At 41.0% G+C, this 19,597-nt stretch overlaps 1 protein-coding gene across 13 annotated transcripts in view; it reads left to right on the top strand.

Moving 5' to 3' along the window:
• Nucleotides 1-719: 719 nt before the first annotated feature.
• Nucleotides 720-19,597, top strand: part of Hao2 (hydroxyacid oxidase 2) — a 55,661-nt gene continuing 36,783 nt past the window's right edge. Inside the window, exons 1-8 of one of the 13 annotated variants that reach the window (XM_015502243.2) lie at nucleotides 744-830; nucleotides 6,544-6,597; nucleotides 9,057-9,195; nucleotides 11,053-11,204; nucleotides 12,926-13,209; nucleotides 14,475-14,684; nucleotides 18,837-18,995; nucleotides 19,338-19,407. In XM_015502243.2, coding sequence (XP_015357729.1) covers nucleotides 9,065-9,195; nucleotides 11,053-11,204; nucleotides 12,926-13,209; nucleotides 14,475-14,684; nucleotides 18,837-18,995; nucleotides 19,338-19,407 — 1,006 coding nt within the window. In that variant the 5' untranslated portion in view covers nucleotides 744-830; nucleotides 6,544-6,597; nucleotides 9,057-9,064. Of the gene's footprint in view, nucleotides 904-6,543; nucleotides 6,598-9,056; nucleotides 9,196-11,052; nucleotides 11,205-12,925; nucleotides 13,210-14,474; nucleotides 14,685-18,836; nucleotides 18,996-19,337; nucleotides 19,408-19,597 lie in introns of all 13 variants that reach the window. The other 12 variants (XM_015502245.2, XM_015502242.2, XM_015502241.2 and 9 more) reach the window with 12 other exon arrangements.

The following is a 19,597-nucleotide window of genomic DNA, read 5'->3' on the forward strand; positions in this document are numbered from 1 at the left end:
GCTAATCCATTCTGTTTTCTCTGTGTACTTTTGTGTTTGCTCTGCTCAGCCTTCACATTGCATTACTGAATTGTGTCTCTACTCGAAAACAGTGGTTGTCCCTGCCTCCCCCGTTAATCTGTCTGTTCAGGCAAGAGGGGTGCTACACCATGTGCCCCCTGAGGGACTCCCATCCCGGGTCCTCACTGCTTCCAGTCTCTCTTCTCTGCCACCATCGCAACATCATATCCAGACTAGCCCTTCCTTTCCAAACAGTGGTGTTTCATAATTCTAACTCTAAAATCACCCACTCCCTTCCATTAGCCATCGTTGACGAACAGGTGACCACCTTACAGTTTGGGAGTGAATAAGCAACTGGTTTGTTTTGCAGTTTAATTTTATAATGAATTCAAGAGTCTTGAATTTACTTTGTAAGTCTTGTAAGATCTTATAACTAAATAACTTCTTTTGGTTCAGAAGTTTGACCAAACTTGACATTCTGGGAAACTGTTTCTGCACATCAATCCCCACATTTTCTATCATTTATCTACTTATAAAGTTTGATTTACACGAGGGGAGACACACACACACGCACACACAGAGAGTGGGGGGAGAGCTTCTTTTGGGGGTGAATTTCGCAAAGCCAATCAAGTTCATTTCATCCAACCTCACTCTGGCTTTGTTACTTGTTACCAGAGAGCTTAATTAAAAGATTAATGTTTAACTTTGAGCTTGTATTTTACTCCTGAGCTATATAGGCAGGGAGCTGTTGTTTCCTACCACATCCAGCAGGGAGCCAGGCTGTGTGGGGAACACCACATTTCCCAAACCCTCGAAGACCTCAGGATCAGGTTTGTTGTGGGGTTCCCCAAGTGTGCTTGAAGCTGGGGGAGGAGATGGAGCCGCCAGGAGCGCCCTGTTTGTGTGAGTCACGGTGGGAGCTGACTGTGAGTCCACAAGGCAAGAGCTGTGACAAAGAGGTTCACATGGAGGCCGGCAATGGGGACGCTCATGACCCTGGCAGAGGAAGCCTTGACATTATACAGACAGAGAAGGTCAGGTTTAGTGAAGTTAAGTCTAAGAGACACATGGTGGAATATTTGTATGTGTTGTTAGGAGGACAAATGGGTCAAAATATGTTCACATTGGGGGCTGGGGATGTGGCTCAAGCGGTAGTGTGCTCGCCTGGCATGCCTGCGGCCCGGGTTCGATCCTCAGCACCACATAAAAACAAAGATGTTATGTCCGCCAAAAACTAAAAAATGAATATTAAAAAAATTCTCTCTCTCTTTCTCTTAAAAAAAAAAAATATGTTCACGTGAAAGGTTCTGAAAATCCAAAACGTATAGCCCCTACCCTCAGGTAATATATTGATTACTATTTCTTGACCACAAATAGAAAAAAAAAAACAATGTCAAGGCTACTGCTTCTAAAAAGCAAAGTTATTATTTCTCAAACAACTGAACTGGTGGTGTTTCTTTGGGGATATTCACTTGCTTGGAATTAGGTACAAATTCCCTGCAGTGAAAGAGCCTCTTGGGGTTGTGATCAGGTCAAGGAAAATCTATTGATCAATTTGGGCAGAACTATATAAGATCAGTAATCAAGATAGGGTGGTATTGATAGAAAGCTAGGGTGGTGTTTGCATAAAGATAACTGAGTGGAACAGGACAGTCTGAAAACAGGACTGAGGGAGAAATGGTTTTTATGGTCGACTACCTCCAAACAATAGGCAAAGCTCCCAAAGCCTGTACTCTGAACCACTCAGCTTATTATGTCTTTACTAGATCATTTGGTTCTTACAAGCTCTCTCAGGTAGGTAGTAATATTCTACTACTATAGATAGATGAGAACTGAGAGCTTACACAGATAAAGTTGAACATCTTCTGGGTGGTACCATTTGAGAAACAATGGGAAATATTTCCATATTCCCAAGTAACTCTCCATAGAAAAACACTCTTGTTATACTGTAAGTCACATTAACAAGCAGAGCATGAGGGCTGCAGTCTGGCTTCTTTATATCAGAGACTGAGAAGACATAGGGCTCTTTGTTTGCTCTCTAATGTTTAGTATAATGCCTAGATATTTTAGTTAGGCCAAGTTAGGCTATGTTGTAGTCAAGAATAGACCCCAAAACCTTAGTGGGTTAATGCACAGATATTTTTCTCTTGTTCATATAATATCGGCTAATGTCCCACACTACTCCTTTCCAGGTGGCAATTGGGGGACCCAAGCTACTGTTATCTTAAAGCTGTACCTTCTGGAGGATGTGACCTTTGGTTTGTTGTAGTAGGAAAAAAGATAGAAGGTCACATACTGACTCCTAAATCTTGGTGGAGAACTAACGCATGTCACTCCCAATTCCTGCCCATATAACCCTGTAGTATAACCCTGTCTATCTTTCAGCAACTGGGAAGTGTTGGGAGCCCAGGGAGAGCAGTACCTGCCTCTGCCATCTTGGCTGAGAGCATGCTTTGATGAACCGTGTTGGATAAACTAATAAGCAAATCTGACACTGGGTAAAAATGACAGAATATAAGGTTTAAATCACAGTATTCCTAGAATCTTGGAACAGCTTTCACTTCAGAGCCATGAAAATGCACCTGTCAACAGGAATGATGAAAATAGACCTGCCATTTATTGACAACCTACTATAAGGGACAGTTCTAGAAACTTTACATGACTATAGGGTTCAGCCTTACAAGGATTCTCATGTGAATATTCTTCTTTCAGAAACTAGTTTTTCATGGAAATATGGTGAGTAACTAGCAAAGCTGAGATTTGAGCCATTAGCCAAGTCACAAAGCATGTGAAAGAGTCTATCTTCTCTTCTGCACTGCTCCCTCAGCCTGTCTCCAAAGCTATCTGAATAATAAAATTATCCTATTATCCTGAATAGAATACGGATATCCTCAACCTTTCAAAACACCATGTAAACACTTGTACCAGTCTCCCAGTGTGCCTTGATTGCCTCTATCCCACTATAGAACACACACTGTACAGCATGGCTGGCCTTCAAAACTCTACTTGAAAGACATTTGTTTGGAACTCAGAACATGTTTTGCCATGGAAAGAATGCTACTAAAATAATGATTGTATCCTCAGATGACTGAAAATACCCACTTGGTTCACAAAGTAGCAGAAAATTGGCGTATTTGCGATGCAAGTGACTATAAAGCAAACTTACTCTACTGCTAGTCATTAACCAACACTGAGAACTGAAAATTGTGTAATAAATGGTTTCTGTTATTTGTCATGAACATTAATGGTGAGGAACAGCAGTCTTAATTAGAGAAAGAAAGAGCTCGCTGGAAATTTTGAAAAAGACTCTTAGATGCCTCTGAGGGTATTTTCAAAGGCTTTTGAAGTTCTTTGTGAGGTCTAATGTGATTTTAGCATATTTTGACCTTTTGGTTTTTTTTTGCTTCTTGACACAGGGCCTAAGTAACATGGATTTCATCCACCATAATGGAGTTATTTTTGGTTTACAAATGGGCAAGGAAAGGGAATAGAAGAGATTAGGGAGAAGGAAGAAGGAATGAGAAAATCAGCCAATAGTTTGGAGCCCCTGAGGAATGAGGAAGAGGAATTCTTATGGAAGATGGCTTTTGATTACTAGGTCTGGAAGCAGGGAAAAGAGGTGTTCTGAGAATCTAGTCCTCTCCTCGAAGGTAGATGAATTGTCAAATAATTCCCACTGGAGCCATAAGGTGACACCACAGAGCCAGAACAGCTTGAGAAAAAAAAGGAAAAAAAATAAGATTGGGGAGAAGGAGCCAAGGCAGGCTGTGAGCACTGACTTGTTAGCAGATATGTCTAAATAATGTGCCACTTCCCTCTTTTGCACTTTTTGGCTACGAAGTAAATGCTGAACTAGAATGCTCACATGACTTCATCTATCCAGAGGCCTTTGTGTTTATGGGAAGCACAGGAGAGGATCTGAAGGACCTCAGCTCCCTCTGGTGCCTTTGAATTTAATATGGATTAAACTGAAATATGCAAAAACCCATACCTTTTCATATGAAGGAACTGAGTTTTAGAGAGAAGCAACGCCTCCACTGATAGAACTATTGTCAGTCACCTTCTCCTCAAAGCAGACTCCCTGCAGCTGTCACAAACACCAGTGGACGAAGCCAGTTTATTTAATATGTCCCACTTGAAGTGCAGCCTCCTTTGCTGACACTGGCTAAGCAGAATCTGCAGGAGTGGAGGAGGAGGTGGAATGATGGCATCAAGTGTAATAAAGTGAGTTTCTAGGATTCTTTGCTCTGTGCTGAGAAGCTAAATAAGCCAGTTCGGAAAGAGCACTGAGTGTGGAGGAAGGAGACCTGGGCTCGTTTCTTAATCCTGCCGCGAAGCTCAGGCATGCCTCTCCTCTCTGAGGTCTGTCTCAGCTCCATCAAGGGCAACTGTTTTGTCTTCCAGTGCTGATGGACAGGATCTGTGGTCATTATGGCCTGAGGAGGCAGGACAGCCTAATTTAGGTCACAGCACTCCAGAATGAGACTCCCATAAATATGTCCCCTGACCCAGAACCTCTCAAACTCTTTTGACCCATGACACACAAAGCTCCTAGAGTCAAATTTGTTTGATTTAGTCCCAAGAACCCAAACATCACAATCCTCGTGATAGAACATGCGTACAGTTCAAGAGAAGACGTTTCAGTACTGGGAAGGAAAACAGGCAGATGAGAGAGGTGGAGGGCTAGTGGGCTGACAAGGAAGAATTATTCTTATACAGAACAGAATAAAACAAAGACATGACCATCATGTTGTGGAAGGAAGGGGTCCTGGGTCCTTGGCTCACAAAGTGTGAGGGCTCAGAAAGAGGCCAGAGCTGATCCTGGGCTGGAGGAGACCAGGAGTCAATTCTCGCAGCATCTAACTGGAATGGTGCCTGTCAGACCCACACTGGGCCCCTTGTTCCCTTCCTGACAGACACATCCTTGGTTTCCTCAGGCCACCCCCGTGTCAGGAACATTCTGGTTCCACTTTTACTCTGAGGACTCACTTGCTGTTTGTTATTGGGAATCCAAGTCCTGCCCCTTACCTCGTCTCCCCACATTGGGATCTCCCTGGGTGCTCATCTGCCCCAGTTCTAGTGGCTTTTTCCATTCCTGGGATGATTGCCTTCTGCACCAAGGCTCACAGGGTCCCTGCAGCTCTGGGCCCCTGATCCTTCGGCTAGCATCCAAGCCATTACCAGAAACTTCTGTGGCTGTAATCTCTTTGATAACTCAGCTGACTCTCTGTTCTTTGAAGTCACTATCCTTGAGGCTGAGGAAGAGTCATCCCACGTAGGATGAAATTCCGCCAGCCCTTGAGCCGTTTAGTGTCTCCAACCTTGTTCCCAGAATGCAGCCTTGATGTTATCTCTGCCATTCCAAAGAAACTTGGCATGAGTTTTAGGAAAGTGTCAGGGCTCTTGAAGGACACATCCAGTCGTGCCAAAGATAGGTACCTTAAGGTGAGTCATCAGGGGCAGATTTTTGTCCCCCACCCCCCTGCCCACCCTGTCTCCACAACCTGCCCTGAGATCTTCACCCTGAGATTTCCCTTCCATACAGACACCAACTCTGAGAGTGCAGAGTTCCTAATCACATGAATTATTTGAGATATTCAAAAGAAATCAACTTCTTATGTAGCTGAACTGTATCAGGTCAGATTGCAACACTGAAGAAAGCAAGGTCTTCCTCAAGATGCCCATGAGCTCCAGTCCGAGTCTAGTGTCAGGGAAAAGAGTTTGAACATTAGACTGTTTAGCAACAGGTACCAATGAAGGTCTCTGCCTTTTCACTTTCTTGTCACTGGTCTGCTAATTGTACCTAGTTGTTTATTTTGCTATTAAAAAGAAAAAAGAGCCTGAGAAGGTAAAAGAGGAAAAATGAACCAATGTTCTTAGAATAGGATCTGTTATTTGGTCAATGTGCAAAAAAAATAAAATAAAATAAAAAATAAAGACTTTCATCATTTTCCTCCTGTCTCTTAGACAGTTGGAGTAGAAACAAACAGAAGAAAAAAACACTGGAATGGAAATGAACTAAAATGAGTGTACAAGAAAACTAGGAGATAACGTCAATCTTCTCTTTAATTTCTGGTGTTTTCTAGTCTTGTACGGACGGGTGCAGACTGAAATACACAAAAACATACTGTGCTAAATTCTTCCCTCCCAAATTTAAGGAAAAGCTTTGAACAGCCAAATTATCTTTCTTTTCGCCTCTAAGTCTGACATTGTTTCTTTAATAAGAATGATAGACTACTAAGTACTCTACTAAGCTCACATGTTATAACAACAAAAAAATGCACAATTATATTTTTTGGATCTACAAAGTGATTTTAAATTCAATATAACATAATTTATTTGAGCAACTAGTTTGCTTTTCACTCTTGAACTGAAAATGGAGAACTTCATCTTTAGAAGCCACCAAGAGACAGGATTCCAGAACCCCACCTCCTATAGTAACTTACTGCCCAATCGTTCACAAGATATTCATTTCCTACACCTCATTCTCTTCAAATGAAAAACAGGGGAGATTAATACCCCATTAATTCTAATATTTCACAGGGAAATTGAGAGACACTACTGGATAGAAGAAAGGCTAAAGAAAGATTATAAAAGGTATGAAATCAGATAAGATAGTGTTTGCTATATATAAGGATGTTGGGATTAATGCTTTATTTCTAAGCAGGGTTCCAACCTTATTTCCAAGCAGTTTTCAAATGACATAGTTTACTCTATTCAAGGCAAGTAATTTGGAGTGAGTCTGAGCCATTTCTCCTGGATTATACATAAGCTTTGTGTAGTTTCTGTACTAGAAATATTCAGGAGAGCATCTGTGAGGTTTTAATATACAGGATATCGGGAGTTAAAACTTGGTGTGGGGAATTCTCATCCAGTAAAGCAGAGAGATGACATACAGAGAAATATTCATTCCAGTAGTGGACATTTAAGAATGTTTACTCAATGTCATGTACAATCCTAAAGTCCAAGGATAGAGAGTGTTCAGGGTCCCAGGTTTGATGTTTTACTAGGAGGATTCACAGGGCTCAGCATACAGTTGAGGCTCTGATTTATTATAGTGAAAAGATTGAAAGCAAATTTAGCAAAGGGAAAGGATCACAGGACAAAATATGGAGGAAACCAGGTATAAGCTCCCAAGAGTCCACTCCCAGTGGAGTTAGGCAGGATGCACTTAATTCCCCCAGTCCTGCGATGTGAGAACACATGTACAGAGCTGTCTACCAAAGCTCATTAGAGACTCAAAACTAAGACTTTCATGCTGGGAGATGGTCATTTGGTCACTCTGTACCAATACCCTAGACTCCCAGAGGGAAAGCAGGTGTTCAGCATAAATAATGCTGTTTGTACAAACAGTTCGCATACAAGGAGCCATTCTTATTAGGGACCCTGTTAAGATGCAAGTTCATGGACACCAGCCAAGGTCTAACCTTGCAGGCAGGACTTAAAAAAATAGCATTCTCGGGCCTGCTATATTAATTCATTTATGCACACAGAAGTATAAATGTGTAATTGAAATATAGTTGGATCAATGTAATGATTGATTGGACTAAGGTTTATTGATCCTTCAAGGGTTGGGTAGGAATGAGTTAAGTGAGGTGCAGATGCTGTGCTTTGTCAGACTCAATTCAGCAGCAGAACAGCTTCCTGCCCACCCAATGACAAGGCTGCCTATGAAAAGCTCTGCAGCTGTGGTCCACATTCCTCATCCTTTCCTCCATCTGTAACCTACACATCCCAGTGGCTCTTTTTTTCTGTCATATAATTTTCTGTTCAGCCCCTTGGGTTAATGTTACGGGGCTACTTCTCTTTTTGACTTTACTGGGTTTGGGCTTAGCTCAGGATTACCCTCAGGCCAGTTCTGCTCCTTCTCTACCTCAGCCAAGATATCCAGCACCTCACGTTGTTACATCTGGGACTTTGGCCCCTTGCCCATTAATGGAACTAAACCCATTCCTGTTTGAAGTTCTAGTTCCTGGGACCTTTCCCTTTCTTCAGTCAATCACTTAAAAGCCTTCTAGTTTTTCTTGCAGTCTTAGGCTCAGAAGGGAGTTGGCTGGAGCTTGAAACTTCGGGTTTCTCAGCTTTTCCTTCTGGAATCCTTTCATGTAGGAGCTCTATGTGCTGTGACTGACGATAGCCACTGCAGTAGCCAGCAGTGACTGATCCCACAGTCCTTGCTCCTGTTAAAAAAATGAACTAATGACCTCAAACTCTGCCCTCTTTCTTCTTTCTGGGACAATTGTATCAGAAGTACCAAGCTCCAGGTTTATAGGTTCAGACTGGATGCGAATAAATAGAAGCAACATAAGCCATTTTTTTCTGGCCTCAACATTATAAAAAATAACAAAGAGATAGGTAATGATATTTTGTTGTCCTAATGATATAAAGGAATATGTTTAATGTTCTGGTCAAGGAGTGAACAAAAAAAAAAAAAAAAACCCAGCTGCCTCCCCCGCCCCCATTTCACCCACAGCCTCAGGTAATTCAAATATCTGAGGTTCCTGGGAGCTCCCATTAGTACCAGTTCATTCCCTATTTTTCCTCTTGGGGAAAAGCCAACAAGAAATGAGTCTAGTGAAGCAGTTAGGAAGCAGGACCTGGAAAACTCCAAGTGCTATGATATGGACGCGTTGAAAGACCAGAGGCATGAACAGGCTTGCATTTTAGATTACCTCAGGAAGCTGCAGGGAGATGAGATGGAGAGCGGGTCTGGAGGCAAGAAACAAAATAAAAAAGTTTTTTGGTAATAATCTCTTAAGAGGTGGTAGGGTCTCAACTTGATCTAGGGCAGTGTGCACTTTGTAGGGGATGGACATGAGGGACATTTAGAAGACAAAATAATTAAGACTTAGGAATGGGTGTGGGACATAGAGGACTAATGCCTGGCTCCCTGCCTTCTGGCTTAGAGATCATGTCCTGGACAGTAATTCCTTTAAATTAAAGAACAAGGGAGACCAATATTGCACCCCAGCAATTTCACACCACAGTCCCCCTTTACTCTCTCTTTTACATCTGAAGTGCTCTTATGAGGTTTGGTTCGGTTTGCTTTTTTGAAGGTCCAGAAATGCCATTGGTGTGTTTGAAAGACTTTAAAGCACATGCCCGAGAGCGGCTGTCGAAGTCATCTTGGGATTTTATTGAAGGAGTGGCTGATGAAGGCATCACACGGGACGAGAACATTGCAGCATTTAAAAAGTCTGTTCTTTCATATTCTTCTTATTGTTAAACTAAAGTGCATTGGTTGGGAGCTCCTTAGATATTGGTAGTGCTGGCTTCTGCCTCCGAAGAAGAAGGAATAATCAAGATATAGTAATATGGGTTTTTGTTGTGGTGATTTTTTTTGAGGGGGGGTTAGGAGAGGCAGAGGGGGAAGAGGGTTGGAGAGAAGATGGAGAGAGAATTTATCTTAGAACAAACACAAGTGAGTCATCCTTCCTTTGTATTCCAGTAATTTTGCAACCCGAAAAGATAAGACAGAGTCCCAGGAAGACCAGCCATAGGGCAGGAAGCCTAGATGCTCTGAGCTCATAGACTTCTATCTTGGAGGAGAAAATGTAAGACAGGAGAGTGGATTTGGGTTTGGAGAAAATATGAAACCCAGCAAGTCTCCAGGATGAGAGAAGATTGTTTTAAGGGAAAATAGGTAGACTTGAAAAACAGGGGATAGAGCATGGATCAGCCAACAATAGCTACAAACGGAGTCTGGTTCACCACCTATTTTTTGTTTGTATTGGAAAAAAACTGGGAATGGTTGTGCATTTTTACCCATTTGGGGCAAAAAGCCAAAAGAAGAAGATATGTAAAACTTATAGATGTGTCACTTAGAAATGGGATACAGTCTGTGAATTGCATTGTTAAAGAATCTCATCATTGTGAAAACATTGTAGAGTGTATTTATACAATAAAAGATGGATCCTGTGTCACTAGGGGATATAATCTTATGTGATCTTTCTCATATATGGGGTCTATTGTTGACTGAATCATCATTATATGGCACATGACTACATATAAACTTCAAATCCTAGTATCCATAAATGAAGTTTTTATTGAAATACAGTCATACTTTGTCATGTACTATTGTCTGTGGCTACTTTTTTACTTTAAGAACAGAGATGAATAATTCTGATGGAGACCATCTGACCCTAAAATTCTAGAATATTTACCATGTGACTCTTTAAAGAGAGTTTGCCAATCCCTGTGATAGAAAAGTCAGGAGAAAACTGCAAAAAGGAACACCAAGTGAACATTCTATTCTGTACTTTCATACTTAGCTGGAACAACACTGGGCACTTTAAATGCTCCATCTCAGTTTGTCTTCACAAAAAAATGTTAGTAAATTAAATCATGACTCCTATTTCACGGATGAAGTAACTGAGACTCACTTACTCAAGTTTTCCAATGAGTATTTTGAGAAACTCTAAGTTTTTGAACAGAAACAATAATAATTCACGAAAAACTAAAAGTTTGGGAGGCTCAGTTTAGGAGGCTCGGTCTTCACTCAACTTAAAATTATATCTTACAGGTGTATTTATTTATAATTCTCCTACCTTTTTCTAAAGTAGTACTTAAGTCAAATAATCAAATGAATCAGCATCCTCCAACAAAGCCATGATTATTTTCTGGTATGTGTCTTCTCTCGGTGGCTCCTTCATACTTTCTAGGGAATTCTTTCTTTCCCAGAAGGAAATGAGCCTAGAACTTCTATCTCTTCTTTCCCTTTCTAGTCCTTGTTATGATGGATCAATCAAGTTGTCCAACCACTGAAGACCCTAGTCAGGCAGGCACCCTTAAAAGACACAGACTCTGCAAACAGAAGGTGGGGCCTGGCATGGAGCGTAGTGCACTAGCAGTTTAGAGAGGGTGGGGTTTGTGTGGAACTGGACATTGGGATCAGATGAGGCCCCTGCAGGACCTACACTGCTTACTCAGGATCCGTCAAGTGAACTCACCAAGGATTCACAGGATCTAGACTGGCTTAGACCTGCACCAGGAATCAGGGGGCCCCATCATGCTGAAGCATAATCACACCAATAGAACTTTTGTCTACCACAGAATCCGCCTCCGTCCCCGGTACCTGCGAGATGTGTCAGAGGTGGACACCAGGACCACAATCCAAGGGGAAGAGATCAGTGCCCCCATTTGCATCTCGCCCACAGCCTTCCATGGCATTTTCTGGCCCGATGGAGAAGTGAGCACAGCCAGAGGTATAAACTAACCCCATCTCAAGGCTTCCTTTCCAGAAGGCCAGATGTGTTCAGGAGGCCTCCTCAGAACAACAGCAGGGAGCTTTAGGACTCCTCATAGAAAGGCCTTAGGGACAGCAGTCTGACTGGAAAGTGGGAAAAGGAATGCTTAAAGCTGTTGGTATGTCTTTTTACCTAATGCTGAGAAAACACCCAGCACTCTAATAGCAAACAGAGTGAAGGGAGGACCACAGATAAAGAGGAGTGTGCTAAGATCCCACCAAGTTGTCACTCAGAAGAAGGGTGCTGGCCTGATGAACCACACTATCTTTGGGGAAAGGAATACTCCATGAGTAGATCCTGAGGATGACCCCAAGAGTAGGTCTGTCTGGCTCTTTAGGGATCAGGTATGGGGCTGAATGATGAATGTCTGAATTAAGTGAAGAGAAAATTATGACATTAGGTTCTAACACAAGGCCCCGTAGTTTTCTCTTGTGTAAATGTTCCATTTCCCTTCTCCTCAATTGACCTTGTCATCTTCTTTAACAAAAAAAAAATAGTTTGTTTTTTTCTGTGTATTTATCCTTCCTAGTAACTTCCATGTCTTCCACCAATACCAATAATAATAATAATATTAATATCAATAATAAAAATGAGAAGAGATGGGAATAAAAATTCTCTTAAGATTCTGTAATCTTCACTCTAGGCTGAATCTGTTGGGGTTTTTTTGTTGTTGTTGTTGTTGTTATTATTGTTTTTTAGTTATCCAGAGTTTCTTTGGGGTCTTTTCCTTTGACTCCGTGATACAGAGATAACAAGTCCAAGTATTCTAGAGCTAAAAGTAACATAGCCAGGTCTGGCTGAATTGAAACATGAATTTCCTATAAGAATTTGAATAGTTTATTAAATCTACACAGTTGAAGGCATTGGTTTGAGAATGAGGTACCTCCCATTGACATGAGATATTGGTATTAATTTTTGGTCAGTCCAAATTTTCTGCCATGGTTTGTAACATTAGTGACATTAACCTGTTGGTGAAGCTCCCTGAAGGACTGAATGTAGGAAGTGAGAAATACTCAATTCTGCAGTAGTGGTGATGTCAATATCATCACCATTGTCACCATCAACCTCCTTATCACTGGCATCTGTGCAGTATGTCACTTTGCAATTTAAACAATGCTTCCGTATCTAGTATGTTATTTAGTCTCCCAACAAAAGACAGATATTATTCTTTCCCCTATTTTATGGATAAAGTAAATGAGACTCAAGGTCACACAGCAAGGAAGCAGTAGTAGAGCCAGTATTCCTCTATTTGTGATATCATGATGTTTCTACTCCACAGTTTAGGCTTTTCCACCAGAATCGTGTTTCCCTTCCTCTGGCCTCTGTAATTCTCTTCCTTCATTAAGGGGAATTCATAAGAAGCCTCCTTTCTTATCTGAAGACTGTAATATATCCAACATGGTTCTGGGGATTAAATGATATCTCTAGCTGGAAACATTTTATGATAGGTCACAGGACTTGTAAGACAGATGGTACAGAAGAGGGACAAGAACAGCTTTAGGCCTCTCCTTCTGATCAAACTGTCTCCAGTCCCTGCCCTACAGGGAAACAGAAGGAAGTCAAGTTTTATCTTCACATCCAGGGCAAGCTGGCCAGGGGCAGTGTGGACTCCTAGGGCCTCTCACAACAGTCCAGAATTCCTGTGCTCTCCAACCTGAGTCATGTCCTTTGCTTTGCAGCTGCCCAAGCAGCCGGCATCTGTTACATCACCAGCACATTTGCCAGCTGTACCCTTGAAGATATTGTCGCTTCTGCTCCCCAAGGCCTCCGATGGTTCCAACTCTATGTGCAGTCAGACTGGCAGCTAAACAAACAGCTTATCCAAAGAGTAGAATCCCTGGGTTTCAAAGCTTTGGTGATCACAGTGGATGCACCCATAATTGGCAAAAGGCGAGAGGACATTAGAAATCAGTTCGACCTGATGAAGAGCTTACAGCTAAAGAATCTTCGGTTACCTACGGAGGTAGGAAAGATATCAGATTCAGCTTGCAGGCAGTACAGAAGCCAAAATTCCTTCCTTCTTTCCTCCTTCCCTCCCATCTTCCTTTCCATAATTATTTTTTTTTGAGTGCCTGTCCTATGCCAGACACTAGGGATGCAGCTATTCAAAAAGAATATCTGATTTCTTCTCTGTAAACAAGCAGAAAACAAGACCAATATTCTCACTTCTGGAGCTTCCCAACTTGAACACTTCTGAACACCAGCAGTATTCAGGCCAGAACTGGATGTTGAGAAATAAGAAATCCCTGGAAAGGAATTTAGCAGGATTAGGAGAGTAAATTAATGTCATCCAACGTTTTCTACATCCAGGCATACTTAGGAGAAGATAATTGTAGATCGTACACATAGATAAACTAGTTCTCTGAAGAGGATGTTCACGGTCAAGATGACTGGCCATCCAGTTTAGTCTAGCCCAGGCTCCACCTTGCCAAAACTAAGGAGTCGGTATCTCTGCACACTTAGAATATCACACTCTGGAACATCAGAGTGCTGCACACTCATCTGCTTGGAATCTTTGAATGAAGTGACTACTTAATTAAGTGGGCACTTCCTTCATTAAAATCTTATATTTGAATGGGATGGAGTACTCCAGAGAGGGAATACCATGGTAAAGTTGGAATCCCTTGACTGACTGTCATAGAGGTGGTAAGGACAGCCTTTTCAGCCAATGGGCAGCTGTGATACCCAGCCGAGATACTCAGCAGTTCTCCTTAACCACAAATTGACCATCAGGTACTCTGGAAACTTTATCAAAAAATTAGGTACATTGGGATTTATGGGTATTTGATGCTCATAGTGAGTCAACTGTAAATATTGGGAAATAACCTGAGTTAGGATTCTTGAATTATTGCTTAAGTCTTAGCCTGTGAATATCTCAACCATAAAATGTCACACTGACCAGTAAATATGTCTGCTTATCTGTTTCATATTATAAACTCTGAATTCTTTGTAAAAGGATCTTATCTTATATTTTTTTAATCTTTTTTGTGTCCTCATATTTTAGCATAATTATTAATCAAGGACATAACCAGTGGTTAATGAATAAGCAACTGAAGTAAAAAATTCTTTCATACAAATTTTGTTAGGAAAAACAGAAGCATTTTGGATTTCCTTCTTTTTCTTTTCAAGCTTATAAACGGCAGCTCTCCAAATGCGCTTCTTCTTTGGAATACGTCAAGCAGTCTTACAGGAGTTCAGGACTAAGACTTGGCTTTTTATTCCCCACAGAGAAATTCCCTGCCTTGTACCCAGGCGCCTCCCATCAGTGCATCTTTCTGCTGGGATAACCTCTCTTGGATTCAGAGTATAACTCAACTCCCCATCATCCTCAAAGGGATTTTGACAAAAGAGGATGCAGAGTTAGCAGTGGAGCACAATGTCCATGGCATCATTGTTTCTAACCATGGTGGGAGGCAGCTTGATGAGGTCCCTGCTTCAGTAAGTAGGACGATCTCAGAGGGAGGGAAGGAGGTGTGACTGTGAAGCTGTGTGTGTGTGTGTGTGTGTGTGTCCACCTCAAAACCCTCTGTGCAATCTGGTGCCCTTCCCCTCTCCCTTACCCTAGTGCCCCCATGATCTTAAGGACTGTTTATCATTACAGTAGTCTAGTTGTACCAGACTATTTTTTTTACAAGCGTTGCAAGTATTATCTCTATGTCTTTTGACAGTGCTACAAGTCAGGCATATCCTTATTTTACAGATGGGGATACTGGATTTAAAAGATGTCAAGTAACTTGTCTAGGTTCACATGGATAACATGGTTGAGGTGGAATCAGAGAGATTTTTCAAAGGAATGAAACTTCCCGCCTACTGTAAAGCATTCAGATTGAAGACTGCATGTCTGCATAGATTATAACCCCATGTTTTCCCATCTGATACATCCCAGGAAGGGGCAGTGCTCACTTAAGCTAATAAGTAACTGTCTTGCACATTAAAACCCCAAATCACCCCCAATGAATTCATTACTAAAATCTACAACAGCCTATAATTTTCTTCCCAAACCCATGAACTTATGTTCATTATAGATGGGGTTTATAAGAAGATAACAAGGAGAAGGGAGGCAGAATATTTAGATATTAAAAAGAATATTTAAATGGGAATTAGTTGTTGATTTATTTTCATGGAGATGTGTATATTATCTTTTTTCAAAAGGTTGTTTTATTGCTGTTTGACTTGTATTAAGAAAGGGAAGTGAAGCTTTTTTATCCTAAGCTTTTGGGGAGCAAAACATGCACATAAATTATAAAATACACATAAGAAAAAAGAAAAAGATAAAAATCACCCAAATTTCATCTCTGTCATTAATGTCAATATTTTTGTTACTTCTTTTTAAGAATTTTTGTTCTTTTAGGTATTTGGTACCTTTTTTTTTTTTTTTAGAGAGAGAGAAAGAGGGAGAGAGAGAGAATTTTTTAAATATTTATTTTATAGTTTTCAGTGGACACAACATCTTTATTTTATTTTATGTGGTGCTGAGGATCGAACCCAGCGTCCCGCGCATGCCAGGCGAGCGCGCTACCGCTTGAGCCACATTCCCAACCCCGGTATTTGGTACTTTTGTCATCAATTTTCTTAATGCAAATACTTTTTCTATTTAAATACATAACATTTTGTAATTTCCTTTTTTATTTAACAATGAATTAAGAGCAACTTTTTGTTTCAATAAATATTCTCCTTGTATTTTTAATAGTGTGTCAGATGAATGGACAATTTATGTAACTAATATCCTATTGTCCATCATCTGCGTTGCTTCCAATCTCAGTATTTAGTGCATTGGTGACCATCCTTAAGGTTAAAATCTTTAGCATATTCTCAATTACTTCTTAAAGATAAATTCCAGGAAGTAGAAATGCTGCAGCAGCCCTTTGGCATGTTCCAAGATTTGTGATGTTTGGAGGGGTCAGGTGTCAATCACTCTTCTCCTCCTCTTCCCCTCCTTTCCCTGGTAGAAAACACAGGGATGGCCAGCCCACAGGGGGAAAATAACTCTATATGCACTTGATTGTGGATTTTTGGTAAAAGCTGGACTGAATGAATTGGTCAGGCCTCCGATTTTCCATCTCAAATCTTTTATTTTTTTTTTAATTCGTTCTTTTTAGTTATACATGATAGCAGAATCCATTCTGATATAATTATACAAGCATGGCACATATTTTATTCTAGCTATGATCCCATTCTTATGGATGTACATGATGGTGGGATTCACTGTGCTGTTTTCATATATGTACATGGGAAAATTATGTCAGATTCACTTCACTTTCTTTCCTTTTCCTATTTCCCCTCTCTTCTCTTCATCCCCCATTGTCTAATCTTTTGAACTTCTCTTCTTCCCCTCATCCCCCACCCTTATTGTGGGTTAGCTTCCACATATCACAGAAAACATTTCACCTTTGGATTTGGGGGTCTGGCTTATTTCACTTAGCATGATAGTCTCCAGATGCATCAATTTGCTGGCAAATGTCATAAAGTCATTCTTATTTATGGCTGAGTAATACTCCCAATTCTTGACCTGTAACCGTAAGAGAAAGTGGATCTGCAGTGCACACATTGAGCTCTCAACCAGCTCCTGCAAGGATGCCCAAGGGCCTATTTCTCACACATCCAGCCATTAACAGAACAGAGAATGCAAAATCCTTGCAGGTCTCCTGAATTGCCCAAATGTGCTTACCAGATAGAAGCAGAAAGCAAGAGCCTACCACCCACAAGCAGCAAGCAGGGTAGGAGGCAGCTACCATAGGTGTCAGGCTCTCATTAATCCATTTAGCTAGTGCTACTCCCTTGGGAGGACTGATTAATGAGTGTAGAAAGAGACCAACTAATCTCCCACTGTACTTCCTCAATAGAGAACAAGAACTGGCTAACACACTGAGCCAGAGAGAGATTTAGGAGCATTCCTCCCTCAAACTATGCTGATCAACCATTTTTTTTTTAATCATTCAAATACAAGTTCATCCAGGGACAGCATCCAGAGTAGTGTGAGGCTAGTGAGATGCTCCCCTGGATTCCAAACTTTAAGCAGGTACTAAAGGACTTAGTAAGATAAATATTTCAATACACTATTTAAAAAAATTGAAAAATCAATGCAAAAGAATCTGCAATGAACAAGATATACATATTTTAAATAAAGACAGGATCTGCCCCCACATCTACATAACCCTGTCTCACTTATTTCACCTTGATCCTTACCCTGGATCCAGGAACATTTTATTTATACAAATAAATCTTCACAAATCAGAATTTACCTTTTTTTTTGTTTTATTAAATGTTTTTACTATTACATTATAATTATACATAATAGTGAGGGTTATTTTAATATAATAACACATGCACGGAATATAACGTTTTCCATTTCGGTCCCTAGTACTTTTTCTTTCCCTCTACTCCTTTTACTACTTGTTCCCCTTCCTCTCTCTACTGGTCTTTCTTCTATTTATTGATTGATTTTTAAATTAGTGCTTCATAGATATACATGAAGGTAACATTCACTGTGGTGTATTATGTATGTACATATAGCATCATTTGGTCAATTTCTTTCTGCAGATCCTGCCTTTGTTTAAAATATTTCAATATCATTTATCTGAGATTTTTTTTTTTTTGGTGCCCTCGTAAGTTTTCTTCCTGTGGCAAGTCCCTTATTCTCCCCTGGCTGATGCCAGCCCTATAATACCTGATATATTTTGAATATAGATCCCACCTCTATGAGGTTCCATATCTAATGTCCTTGTGTTTCTAGGGAACAAGATAAGTCAGCTGTTGTCCTTGGGAGTCTCCAATGAATATCCTGATCTGGCCTATTAAAAACAAACTCTAAAAACCACACTGTACCCTTGGCTGAAATTCATTCCCTCTTCGACTTCCAAACTTATTGTCAATTCCCTTGTCCAATATGGCTAGAGGGGTTGTCTGTACAAATACTTTTATTTCTTTTTCACAACATCATTGAAATATTCCAAATAATACTTGGACATGAATTTTCTCTGGTTGTTCTATGTGAGTCCAAAATATATTCAATTAACCCCTCTGTTTGTAAATTAAAGCACAAATTTTCTCACTAGTTTATTAGGCTGCTCAGTCTCAAGCCAGGTAGAATTCTGATGAGTTCCTCTGCAACAGAAGGCCCACTAGAGCCCAATTTCAAGTCCTCTTTTCTGGCATCCCTCAGTGAAGCACGAACAAGAACCCTGAGGTAGTTCCGAACTCCCTCCCCAGGATCCTCTTGCTAAAATCCTGAGGGGCCTGCTACCATCCTCCTCATAGACTTGGAAGTGCCAGGAGCCTGGAGTGGCCCTGGGCATCTTGTAGAGTCAAGGCCTGTCAGCCTCAGTGGCTGGAAATGAAGTGAGTAGATAAGATAGAAAATTCAGGGGAGAAATGCAGCCACAGTGATAAGCTGCTTTTGTTCTGTCTTTGGAAGGCTTGCACTTGACTTTCACAACACTGCTGTTACATTCTTCTTTCCATTTCTCAGATAAACTGTGAGGGAGTTAGGGACCAGTTGGCCAAACTAGTGGAGGGCACCTACCCCCCCACACCCACTCCCTGAAAGTCAAAAGAGAAGTCCCTGCAGTCACATGTCTGTCTCCTTTTCAGATTGATGCTCTGTCAGAAGTGGTGTCTGCTGTAAAAGGGAAAATTGAAGTATACCTCGATGGTGGGGTCCGAACTGGTACCGATGTGTTGAAAGCTCTGGCCCTCGGAGCTAAGTGCATTTTTCTTGGGAGACCAATCCTCTGGGGTCTTGCCTATAAGGTAAGAGTGGCACAATGTGAATCATTGGGAAGATACAGAGATTCTTGCTCATTTTCATGCTTTTCTGTGGTTCATCCTCCACCCTCACCACTTTTCGAGGTGCCAGAGGATAATCACCTCTCCTACACATGCCCTCTGATGCGTGCCAGAAACTTTCAAGAGCTCTCATCTCTAACTTTTCCTTCTTGCTTTCATTTCTTCCCCAGATAATTCTAATGTCCTAGATATTCTTCCACATCCCTGCCATAGTTCTCACTATATCCACGGTTCCTACCCAGCAGATGGTCAGAATGTTCCTTCAAGTCTCTTTTGGGGCCTCTGCCCTTTCTGTCTTGGGAGCAGGGTGAAGATGGTGTTGAGGAAGTTTTAAACATTTTAAAAAATGAGTTCCACACTTCCATGTCACTTATAGGTAAGTTTTTATTTTTATTATTTTTTTTTCTGGATTTAGGGCTTTAAGTGGGAGATCTGTAGAACAGAAGCGAGAGCCTTTCCCTTGAATGAGTCCTTTCCTAGCTGTCCAGAAGAGAGAACAGGGAAGAACTGTCCTACACAAAGATCAAGCACTATTGTCTGCCAGTGGTAACCCAGAACTTTCCTCA

The sequence above is a fragment of the Marmota marmota genome, unplaced genomic scaffold (genome assembly GCF_001458135.2).
Source record: "Marmota marmota marmota unplaced genomic scaffold, marMar, whole genome shotgun sequence".
Lineage (NCBI taxonomy): Eukaryota > Metazoa > Chordata > Mammalia > Rodentia > Sciuridae > Marmota > Marmota marmota.